A 12,378-nucleotide genomic window follows, 5' to 3' on the forward strand; every position below is an offset into this window, starting at 1 on the left:
GTTATGGAAATATATATGTATTTCATCTAGATCTCACTTGCCTGCTATAGGCTATATACTGCTATATACTCATATATACTGCACACAGATACATATTCACAGTTTGAACCTTATAACAAGTTGGTGGTGGTGGAAATAACCTGCTATCCAGTCATCTCATTGTCTTGTGACTTGAGAAATATCTAGAAGACATAGGGAATGAGGAAGCAAGGCCAGATGGTCCAGTCGATATTGGAGACTTGCTGACGAGTGCAAGACTCCGGACAGTAAATCATGTGGTGTCTAAGTAACCCCAGGTCAGACACCCATATTTGTTCATGTATTCAAACTGACCAATTAGATAAGAAGTAAAGCCTTTATGTTAATGAGTAACCACTCCTTTATACGAACTGATAAAAGACCATGAATATGAATAAAGTTTCCAGAGTTCTGCTGGAATGAGTTGTTGCTAACTAAGTGTAGCTTCCTCTTTTCCTTTGAGTGCTCAATAAGACTCTGTCTAATCAGGACAGGCCACAGTACGCACAGGGGTAAATTCACCCAACCAAAAAATCCACATCAGCATGACAATTAGGGGAGGGAAGGGGATAGTTAAAAACAGGGGGACCAATGTTAACAGCGAAACAATTGTCAATAAAGTATAAATTGAATATAAAATTAAACATGGTACAACTGGAATAAAAAGCAAAATTTCAAAAGGATAACATAAGATAAAAATATAAGATAAAAATTAGGTAAGAGATAAAATAAAAAATGCAATATGTTAGAATAAAATGAAAAAAGGACAACCACTTATTATCTTCAGATTATTTGGTTACATTTTCTATGGTGAGGTTCAATCCCTCTGGAGTCAATGTGCCAAAAGGTCCCGTCACACATAGCGAGATCCTTAGCAAGATCATTAGCTGAAACGTCACAGGCTTTGTGACGCAACAGTGACCTCGCCAGCGATCTCGCTACGTGTGACACATAGCGGCGACTGGCCCCCCGCTGCGATATCGCTGATCATGCTAGAATGTCCTAGACCATTTTTTCATCGTTGGTGTCTCGCTGGCCAGCATGCATCGCTGTGTTTGATGCCATAACAACAACGAGCGACCTTGCTGGTGACTCATAACTCAGCAATGCAGGCGTGATTTTGCTTTTTCTTTTCAACGTGCCCTCATCTCCGATTGGTGGCCACTACTGCGTTATCATTCTCTGAAAGGGGGCGACCTCGTCATAAAAGACAACATAGCAGCGCTTCAAACCTGTGTTCCTGAGCGCTGTGGATCGTATTATACGATTTTCCTTCAGCGTTCCCGTGTGAGTCGCTAGTGCGTTATTATTTGTGGATTTTACTACGCGGCTTGCTTCAACGTCCCTGTCTGAGTCGCTAGTGCACTATTAGTGGATCTTACTACACCTTCTGGTTGCTCTGTCTGCAAGGTAAGCATTGTTTGGGGTCTCAAATTAGGATCTTTGTAGTGTTTCCTTTTATAGGTCAGCTATAAGTTATATGCAATCATAACTCTATTCTACATTGTGGTCATGCTTTAACACTTGCAAGCAAATGGAGGGCTGCTTGGCATCTATGTACATACGCTTTAGCATGGGCAGCCATTTTAGTTTTGCTGCCCAGCCCAACAAACACTAGTGCATTTCAAACATGGATTTTGAGTTTTCTAAAATGTTACATGTATTGTTCTGTTCTCACTGTTTGCTTTTATTTTTTTCAGATGTCCTCCAATAGCCAGGAATTCATTCGGGAATTGATCGAACTGTATCGCTCCCTGTACCTGCCTTTGGAAGATAAAATCTGCTGACTACAGTAATAAATATAAAAAAATGAGGCTTATGATAAACTAGCTGCCCTCTTCAAGCAGCACAATCCCAGCGGCACTGTGGATGAGACTGTGGTGAAGAAAAAAATTCAGGGCCTATGCACAGTCTACAAAAAAGAATTTAATAAGGTCGAAAAGTCCACGAAGTCTGGTGCCGGTACAGAAGAAGTGTATGTGCCCAAGTTATGGTACTACGACTTGATGGCCTTCACACGTGACCAAGAGGTACCACGCCCAATGGCATTGACGATGTCGCTGATTGAGGAAGAAGAGCCAGAGATACAGCCTGACTCCCCTGTCAGAGATGTAAGCACCTTATTTACTTCCCTCTAAATAGCATTTAAACTTAGTATGTACATGGCAAAGTTGAATAGAAAATAGTAACTCCGGTTTTACATAATTAATTTTGCAGATTACAAAAGTAATCCCTTCCAGTACTGATAAGTATACTCCTTTGTTTCGGCACACTCAGTTTTCATACCGTTGAATGCCATTTCATATCCTGTAGTACTAGTCCCGCCCTCACATTTGTTTCCAGTGCACCTGTACGCTTGTGACTGCTGCTCATGATATCCAATGCAAACGCATTGCTGTATTTGGGTGTTGCTGTATGATGTACAATAAGTTTTGGTTTTTGCTTTAACATGCATTTTCTGTTCACGCAGGAGCGTTGTCAAGCTTTGTCAACACCAACATGTGCAATCAATACTGAGGAGGCTAGTGAAGATGCACCTTCTACTATACCTCGGCGACTCTCATCATCCTGTCGCAAAAGAAAGGCCACCACCTCGCCTTCACCTGATTTCCTTGATTTGGCAAAGACAACTTTAACACAGCACAGCAAACCCGCCATTAGCGGCTTTGCAGTTTGTGGATGACAGACTTCGTATGCTGGATGAAACCCAAAGGATGCATGACGAAAGGGTAATATTTGAGGCATTAAATAAAGCGGTGACAGTGAAACTGACTGACACGTCTGCTGTGTTCGAGCGAAATCCATGTTCACAGTACTCATGGACACATATGCAAGAGCCGCTTGACAGCACACCGAGGAGGGGGATTGAGCCTCCGCAAAACGTGAACTTTGGGCGCCCACAGTATCACGTTACCTCTGGCTTCTCAATTTTTTACCCCACCCAGACAAACGATTTAATGATTCAGACTCGTATTATCAACAATTGTAGTTCGAGTGATGTTTTCTTTTGTTTACTGATTACTTATGACATGTTGTGTTTATTTTATTGTTTACATATTTTTGACTTTAATAAAAATGTTATTTTGCATGAAACTTGTGGCCTGCTTTACTAAATTCTGCATAGTTATTAGCTTGCCTACTAAGGCGGGATAAAGGGCTGGGTGGTGGTCAGGTCAGGGCCGTCATCAGGGCAGTACTCCCGCTACAGATGCCCACATGTAATGGGTGTGTTTTTATTAGTTTATTTTAATATTTTTTTAATTTTCATTTAAATGTATATTTGAAGGTTTTTATTTGTTTTTTTAAGGTTTTTTTTAAGGTTTTGAAATAAGTTGACACAGCAGCGGATATAACCTAGAAATATATATTTTTTAAAAATTAACAAAATAAACTAAAAAATAGCAAAAAAAAAAAAAATGAGGCTCTTATTGGCTGCCACCCTGCTGTTGGGCTGCCATATACCTCTCCAGCATCATTCCATGTTGGTGCACAGCTGCCATCATCCGCCTGTGTGATGCCAGCAGGTCCTGTAAGGTAGGGATTTCTGTTGAGGGAATGGTAAAAGTTAACCAGGCTAATTCTGTTGCAACATCTTACTAAAGGTATATGTTTGTTGTTTAACACTTACGGTTTTGGGGCGCCTCTGGTTCCTCTGATAAGTTGCTCAGAACCCACCCTGATCCTGTAATCAACGGCTAGTGGAACACACAAAACTTAATATTACCACCCAAGTATCCTTTCCAACTTGTAGGGAGCTTATATTGTGTGCTTCAATTACCGGAAGGTGAGCCTGCACCAATGTCACGGAGTGACGCTGGAGAGAATCCAATTATGGGGGATGAAGTGGATGACCCCACATGTGGAGGCAGGCTAGCAGCTTGAGAAGGGGTTGCAGTGGTAGAAGGGGTAAGCTGCGGCGGTAGCTGCTGGAGATGGTGGTGCTGCTGGAGATGGTGGTCCAAGGGATAGGAAAAAAATTCTATTGAGTGGAATACTCCTTCAACTAACTTAGTTGATTAGGGCTTTTGGGGCGGGGCTTTGGCAAGTTTAAATTATTATTATTATTATTTATATAGTGCCATTAATTCCATGGTGCTGTACATGAGAAGGGGGTTACATACAAAGTTATAAATATCGTTAACAGTAAACAAATTTACAGTGACAAATTAAGCATTCGCTACTGTTACTATGGAGCATGGCAGGGAAAGTAGAGGATGTCAGAGCAGGAGGTGGGACAGGCACCCCGGGGCAGTGATAACCAACAAGACAGAACTTCTACAGATCCGCTCAACAACACTCACCACAGCGCCTTTGATTTTGAGCCCGGATGCTGGCAATGCGCTCACTAGACCGGTAGCGCAGGTCCGCCATCTTTTTCCGGATCTAGGTCGTGGCGTGCGCCACACCGAATCTGCGGGCTAGGCGTCCTCGAAGGGAAGCACCCCTCAATTCAGCGTATCCGCCTGATCAGAGACTCAACTGTGTTCGCAAAGTGTCACTTCCTCGATACAGCATCTATGGTCAGACGGGAACGCTGGTGTGTGCAACGTTGCTGTTTTGTATGGATATCTATACATCTAATTGTTAACATAGGTGTATAGACATTAAAATAGGAATATATTTGTATGTATATTGGTATGTACACATGTTCCTAATTACAATGCAATTGTTCTTTTTCTCTGTTTTTCCTAAAGGGTCGGTGCAAATGAAATTATAAAAGTCATCACACGTTGGAGTATATATCGAATTTTATTGAAGAAACCTCCCGATGAAAACTGTATAATCTTAAAAAAGAATAAAAAATAATTAGGTATATATATATATATATATATAGAGAGAGAGAGAGTGCACAAAGGGCTGCATATGTGTATGGCCCTATTAAAATCAATGTGGCTGCCACACATATGTACATAGCGGACAGCTTTGTGCACGGGCCCTTATTAGTGAAAGAACGAAAAAGCTTTTGTAAAGTAAAACGTAAAGTTTATTACAAAAATCATTACAGATAATGAAAGGACTGTATAAATGTGATCAGTAGCCCACTATAAGATCTGATGCTGCCAAGTAACAGCACCAGGACCGTTAAAATATTGGCAGTTGTCTCGGCAGGCCTTCGCATCATCCTTGGTTCTGCCGTGTACGACTGGTTGAAGTCATGCAATTGCGGGATCGTTTGCACACCAGTCACCGAGCATCACTTCACCATTTGTTTGGTCGACAGAGTCCACGAAGCCAGGCGGACTGTACGCAATTGCATTGCGCCGCCGAAGGAAGTTGTGCAGCACGCAACAGGCCAAAACTAGAGTCTATTGATTCAAGCTTCAGGTTAATAGGTGTGTGGAAAACTCTGAAGTGGTTGGCCATGATGCCAAAGGCATTTTCTACAACCCGTCGTGCCGTTGACAACTGGTAATTGAAAATTTGTCTTTCCTCCGTAAGACTTTTTGGGGGGAACGGTTTGAGAAGATTGCCAGGAAGCGGGAAGGCTTCATCGCCGACAAAAACAAAATTAAGGTTGCCAGTTGTCTCCGAGTTGGGAGGCAAGTTCAGGTCACAGTTGTTCAATCGCTCTCCAAAACCTGTGTGCTCTAAAACACCACCATCAGAAATCCTGCCATTCATGTCAACATCAACATTTATAAATTTGTAATTGGCGTTAACAAGGGCCATCAGGATGATGCTGAAATAGCCCTTATAATTGTAGAAATAGGATCCGCAGTTCGGTAGTTGAGTGATCCTCACGTTTCCCGTCCAAATCCTCACCACAGTTAGGGAACTGCCAAAGCTGCTCAAAATCTGAGGCAATATTTTTCCATTCTGCCTCCATTTTGGGAAACTGAATGTATCTCCATAGACCGCGGACAATCGCATTACATGTCTCCGGAATTAAAACGCTGAGCAGGGACCATGTGATAGCTGCAGAAAAATGTAAGTCTTGCAGTGAGCGTCCGGTGGCCAGGAATCGCAGCGTGACTGCCAATCTTTCGTCTGCCGAGACAGCAGCACACATTGGTGTATCCTTCCATTGAATAAGTGGCATAACACTTTCCAGTGACAGTTTGAAGGATTCCTCTGACATCTGCAGATAGTTGCGGAAATCATGAGGATTCTTCTCCTGAAGCTCTCTTACAAGTTGCATGTGGGAGAATTTAGACCTCTTCTCCAGCCATTCTCTGGTCCACATGCGACGCTTTAGTTTGGAACGCCTCTCTAGCATCCATGCCTCATCTTGTTGCCGAGCTTCCTCAACCAGCAATGCAGCAACCACGTCAGCACGCTCCGTGTCATTCATGATGAGCAAACTGCAAAATAAAATGTAAAGATGAGTGAAGTTTCAACAAAACAACACAATTATTATAACTGTACATGTTAAATGTTATTATTGCATATAATTGATAGCTTAGTAATGGAAACGCTACAAAGATCCTTCAATGGCAGGGTCGGGGCAGGAAAACTAAATTGGCTGCCCATGTCAAAGCGTATATACACAGATAGAAGCCAAGCAGCCCTCCATTTGCTTGCACGTGTAAAAGCATGACCACAATGTAGAATAGAGTTATGATTAAATATAACAGATAGCTGACCTAAAAAAGGAAACGCTACAAAGATCCTAATCTGAGACCCCAAACAATGCCTACCTTGCAGACGGAGCAACCAGTAGGTGTAGTAAGATCCAATAATTATTGCACACTAGCAACTCAGACAGGCAATGCTGAAGCAAACCGCATAGTAAAATCCATGAATAATAACGCACTAGCGACTCACACGGGCAGTGCTGCCAATATGAATTTCGGGGCCCCATACTTGCAAAATTTATGGGGCCCCCTTGAGACTCCGCTCAGGCCCCACCCCCAGTTCCGCCTCCACCCTAGCTCCTCCTTCACCATGCAAACCTTCCAAAATCCCTCCTCACTTTCACTTCTAAGCTACTGGATTATCCTGAGCACTGCTGCCTTATGTTATCATTGGGCATTTGGTTTTCCAGCAGGTCAGGATCATCCCCCTCCCTTTTCGACTCCCAAATAGCAATGTATATATACGGTAAGTACAATCACATACTGAAATGGTGGACAAACAAATACATGGATTTGTTATTTACTCACACAGCTGGTGTTGCCGCTGCACCCACCACCCAGTCAAGATGAATCTAATCATCGTCTCAGCCTGCCCACCGCTGCTGCCTCAGCCTGCCCACCAAATAAATGGAAAGTGTATATTACTGCATGTATAATCACTGATTATACACTAAAAAAAAAATCTTTAAATTACCGCGAGAATTCCGGAATTCCAGTCCGCGGGAAAATCGCATTTTAAATTCCCGCTATTTTCCCGCGGAAAAACTAGCATTTTGCAAGCGTATTTAGCTTGCAGAATTGCTAGCGTTTTCCAAGCGATCTGTAGCATCGCTTGGAGAACTGATTGACAGGTTGGTCACACTCATCAAACAGTGTTTGACAAGTGTGACCAACTTTTTACTACTGAGGCTGCCTATGCGGCATCAATAGTAAAAGATAGAATGTAAAAAAAAAAAATAAAAAATACTGTTATTCTTACCTTCCGACGTCCCGCGCATCCGTTCCCAGTAATCCTTTGCGAAAACGCCCGCGATGATGTCCGTTCTCGCGGGATCGCGACGTTTTTACAGGGATATGGTACCCAAAGCCCGGAGGACAGTCTCCTCTCCTCCGGACCGTGGGTACCATCCGCAATTGTTCTGCTTACTTTCCGCATGGTGTGCACAGCCACATGCGGGAGGTAAGCGGAACAATGCATTCCTATGGGTGCGGGATCGCCGCGATTCCGCAAAATAATGAGCATGCTGCGGTTTTTACCGCGAAGCGATTCCGCCGCGGTAAAAACCGCAGCATTAGCACAGCATTGCGGAATCCCATAGGAATGCATGGGATGCTTATTTTTCGCGTTTTCGCGGCAAAATCGCGCGGTTAAAACCGCCGCGGAAACGCGAAAAAAACGCCACGTGTGAACTCAGCCTGAAGGGCTGATCACTCCATTTATTTAGTTTCCTAACTTTTATACAGTCATAATTCCAAAACTCTTTAGGGTATGTTCCCACGGTCAGTAAATGCTACGGTAAAGTAGACCCCTTATGGAACTTATCTAGATGTGTGGTGAGCACTTTGAACCCCAAAGTGCTTGACATTTTATAATGTAGAGCCATATAAATAAAAAAATCTAATTTTTTTTCACAAAAATGATCTTTTCACCCCCAATGTTTTATTTTCCCAAGTGTAACATGAGAAATTGGACCATAACAGTTCTTGTGCAATTTGTCCTGAGTAGGCTGATACCCCATATAAGACTAGAGGCTGAGCTGCAGGTGGAGACAGTCAACATGCTGGTACTGGTCAGCACAGTCTGTGCTAACTAAAAGGATAGGACCACAAGCTGAGCTGCAGGTGGAGACAGTCAACATGCAGGTACTGGTCAGCACAGTCTGTGCTAACTAAAAGGATAAAACTACAGGCTGAGCTGCAGGTGGAGACAGTAAACATGCTGGTACTGGTCAGCACAGTCTGTGCTAAAAGGATAGGACTATGGGCTGAGCTGCAGGTGGAGACAGTCAGCATGCTGGTACTGGTCAGCACAGTCTGCTGACTAAAAGGATAGGACTACGGGCTGAGCTGCAGGTGGAGGCAGTCAACATGTTGGTACTGGTCACAGCACAGTCTATGCTGACTAAAAGGATAGGACTACGGGCTGAGCTGCAGGTGGAGACAGTCAACAATGTGCCTACTAATCATGGATGCTGGAGATTTGTCTCCCTGGGCCCTGGCTCACCCCATGATCAGCCGGGCCCCCTGGCTCCCCAATCATCAGCCGGGCCCCTGGCTCCCCCAAACCCCATCATCAGCCGAGCCCCTGGCTCCCCCAAACCCCCATCATCAGCCGAGCCCCTGGCTCCAGGGTCCCCCAGACATCCATCATCAGCCTTGCTCCCTTGCTCCCCTAGACCTCCATCATCAGCCTGGCCCCTGGCTCCCCCAGACCTCCATCATCAGCCAGGCCCCTTGCTCCCCTAGACCTCCATCATCAGCCGGGCCTCTGGCTCACCCAGACCTCCATCATCAGCCGAGCCCCTGGCTCTCCCAGACCCCCCATGTTCAGCCAGGCCTCTTGCTCTCCTAGACCTCCATCAGCCAGGCCCCTGGCTCCCCCATGATCAGCTGGGCCCCTGGCTCCCCCAGACCCCCATGATCAGCTGGGCCCCTGGCTCCCCCATGATCAACCGGGCCCTTGGCTCCCCCAGACTCCCCCATGATCAGCTGGGCCCCTGGCTCCCCCATGATCAACCGGGCCCTTGGCTCCCCCAGACCCTCCCATGATCAGCTGGGCCCCTGGCTCTCCCAGACCCCCCCATGATCAGCCGGGTCCCTGGTTCCCCAGACTCCCCATGATCAGCCGGGCCCCAGGCACCTAGCTCCCCCAGACCCCCATGATCAGCCGGGCCCCAGGCCCCTGGCTCCCCCCCCAGACTCCCCATGATCAGCCGGGCCCCGACAGACATAAAAAGCACGCCTATCGAGGTCTGAGTCATCACAATAGCTGCTGTGTGACAAGGTCCCAACAACCGCTGAGGTCATTATGCGGATCGCAGTATCGTTGCTGCATCGTTGAGTAGATCTGCCTGTTTGTCAGCTTACTAGCAACTATATAGCGACATATCAGCGATTCTTACCAGGTCGTATCGTTGTCGGGATCGCTGGAGCGTCATTATCTGTAATGGTACCCTAACTTAAATATTCAATAGCTTTCTCTATTGATTAAACTTCTATAGCGGTCAGTGACATTGTCTGGTATATGATCGATAATAATGAGACTTCAGAATCTTGGATCTTTCTGATGCGCTGTATAGAAATGTTTAGATAAATTGTGTAATAAGAAACCATTATGGATATTTTGGTGGTTTATTTAAGCGGTCGTGCAGTTTGAAAGGTGCGTCCCACGTACTGGAGGCCGCAAGCACCTTGTATTAAATAAATTACCGTATATACTCGCGTATAAGCTGAGATTTTCAGCTCATTTTTTGGGCTGAAAGTCCCCCTCTCAGCTTATACGCGAGTCATATACCGGGGGTGGGCGAGGGAGAGGGAGCGGGGGTGTCAGAGACCATACTCACTCCTCCTGTCACGTCTCTGCAGCCCCTGCTTCTCCTTCGGTCGTCTTCTTCCTGCGTTCAGCGGTCACATGGTACTGCTCATTAAACTCATGAATATGCGCATATTCATGAGTTTAATCAGTGGTACCACGTGACCACTGAACGCAGGGAGCAGACAACCAAGGGAGAAGCAGGGGCTGCAGAGAAGACCGTGCACCAGGAGGGGGTGAGTATAATGGGGGCAGAGCAATATTCACATGGCCCCGATCCACCGCCATGCACCGCTGTGTCTCTGGGTCCTCCTGTTGTGACGTTAAGCAGAGGGCGCGATGATGTAGTCAGTGCGCGCCCTATGCTGAACGTCACTGCAGAGACCCGGGAGACAGAGCAGTGGATGGCGATGGAACGGGGACCAGTAAATATCGCCAGTGCCGGGGGCTCAGGATAACGGCACCTGCCCCTAGCAACGGAGAGGTGAGTATGTCATTTTTTCTATTTTCATTGCAGCGGCAGCAGCAAATAAGGGGTATTTATGGAGCATCTTATGGGGCAGCATTAACCCTTGTGCAGCAGCATATTATGGGGGGTATTTATGGAGCATCTTATGGGGCAGCATAAATCCTTGTGCAGTAGCATATTATGGGGGGTGTTATGAATGGGTCACCGAGGAGGAAAAAAAGCAACAAATGCTAAGTCTCAGAAAACCAGAGAGGTTGGTCACTATGCAGACTGCAGAGCCCTGATCTTAACACACAACTACAAACAGTCGTGGAGCGTGCCTACGGTGGTCCTAGACACCTCGTCACAACCGGAGCACTACATAAGCCTAAAGCAGGAAGAGAGGAAAACTAACTCCCCAGAGCAGTCCCCAAAGGAAAGCCAGCCCCCCCACATGTATTAACGGTGAAGCAAGATGAAAACACAAACAAAGGCAGAAAAATAGGCTGAGCAAATGATGGGGCCAAACTAACTTGAAAGGACAGGAAAGGAAAAATACTGTCTGCAATCTGCCAAAAACCCTACCAAAAATAATGTCCAACGCTTCTGATAACAAAATTAACCATGAAGTCACTAGACTTCTCCCACTATATCAGCACTCTGGAATATTCTGAGACAGAGCAAAAAAGATGCCAATCTAATAAAGGACAAAAAGGCAAGTTAGCAAACACAGATAAATAAGAGTGGAAATTCAGCACAGCCCAGCCGGGCTGGCTGGCTAACCACACAAAAACTGAGTTGACCAACAAGAGCAAGTGTGAACATTAGCAAAAAACAAACTTAACTTGAGATGACTGGAGCAGAGCTGAAGTCCAAGACCTGAGTAGCAGACTACTCACCAGCAAAAGGATAGGGCGTCGGCTGTCTTATATACAGTCTGATACTCCAGAGATCCAATCACTATCCTCCTCGTCATGTGGTCGACCATTACCAATTAAACTAACCTCACTACCTCCTGTCACTAAAAGAGGGAGAACGGAAGGAGAACTCCCAGCTGGTGAAGCAGAAAATGAGCTCATAACAGGGGGGTATTTATGGAGCATCTTATGGGGCAGCATTAACCCTTATGCAGCATATTATGGAGGGGAATTTATGGAGCATATTATGGGGCAGCATTAACCCTTGTGCAGCAGCATATGGGGGGTATTTATGGAGCATCTTAGGGGCAGCATTAACCCTTGTGCATCAGCATATTATGGGGTATTTATGGAGCATCTTATGGGGCAACATTAACCCTTGTGCAGCAGCATATTATGGGGGTTATTTATGGAGCATCTTACGGGGCTGCATTAACCCTTGTGCAGCAGATAATGGGGGTATTTATGGAGCATCTTATGGGGCTACATTAACCCCTGTGCAGCAGCATATGGGGGGTATTTATGGAGCATCTTCTTGGACCAGCATTAACCCTTGTGCAGCAGCATATGGATTTTTTTTTCTATGGAGCATCTTCTAGGACCACCATTAACCCTCGGCTTATACATGAGTCAATAAGTTTTCCCAGTTTTTTGTGGCAAAATTAGGGGGGTCGGCTTATACGTGGGTCAGCTTATACACGAGTATATACGGTACATAAGTGGATTGACAGCTCACATGACAGTTAATATTAAAAGTGATGCCAGTGGTATTTGAGGTAAATTGTTTTGCTCTATGTACAATTGCTGCACAACAGAGGCATTTAGGAGTTTTACAGGCAAAACAACCAGGATTTAGAATGATGTTAGTTGACAAGGGATGAAGGTTCA

General features: G+C 45.4%; 1 protein-coding gene across 1 annotated transcript in view; it reads right to left on the minus strand.

The window, feature by feature from the left end:
• Window positions 1–3,291: 3,291 nt before the first annotated feature.
• The window catches only part of TMEM242 (transmembrane protein 242), a 319,004-nt gene continuing 309,917 nt past the window's right edge, over window positions 3,292–12,378 (minus strand). The window contains exon 5 of the mRNA XM_073563937.1: window positions 3,292–6,320. Within this exon, the coding sequence (XP_073420038.1) occupies window positions 6,303–6,320 (18 nt within the window). The 3' untranslated portion in view covers window positions 3,292–6,302. The remainder of the gene's footprint in view (window positions 6,321–12,378) is intronic.

This window comes from Dendrobates tinctorius, unplaced genomic scaffold (genome assembly GCF_039654945.1).
Source record: "Dendrobates tinctorius isolate UK_male_01 unplaced genomic scaffold, ASM3965494v1 ptg000409l, whole genome shotgun sequence".
Taxonomy (NCBI): domain Eukaryota; kingdom Metazoa; phylum Chordata; class Amphibia; order Anura; family Dendrobatidae; genus Dendrobates; species Dendrobates tinctorius.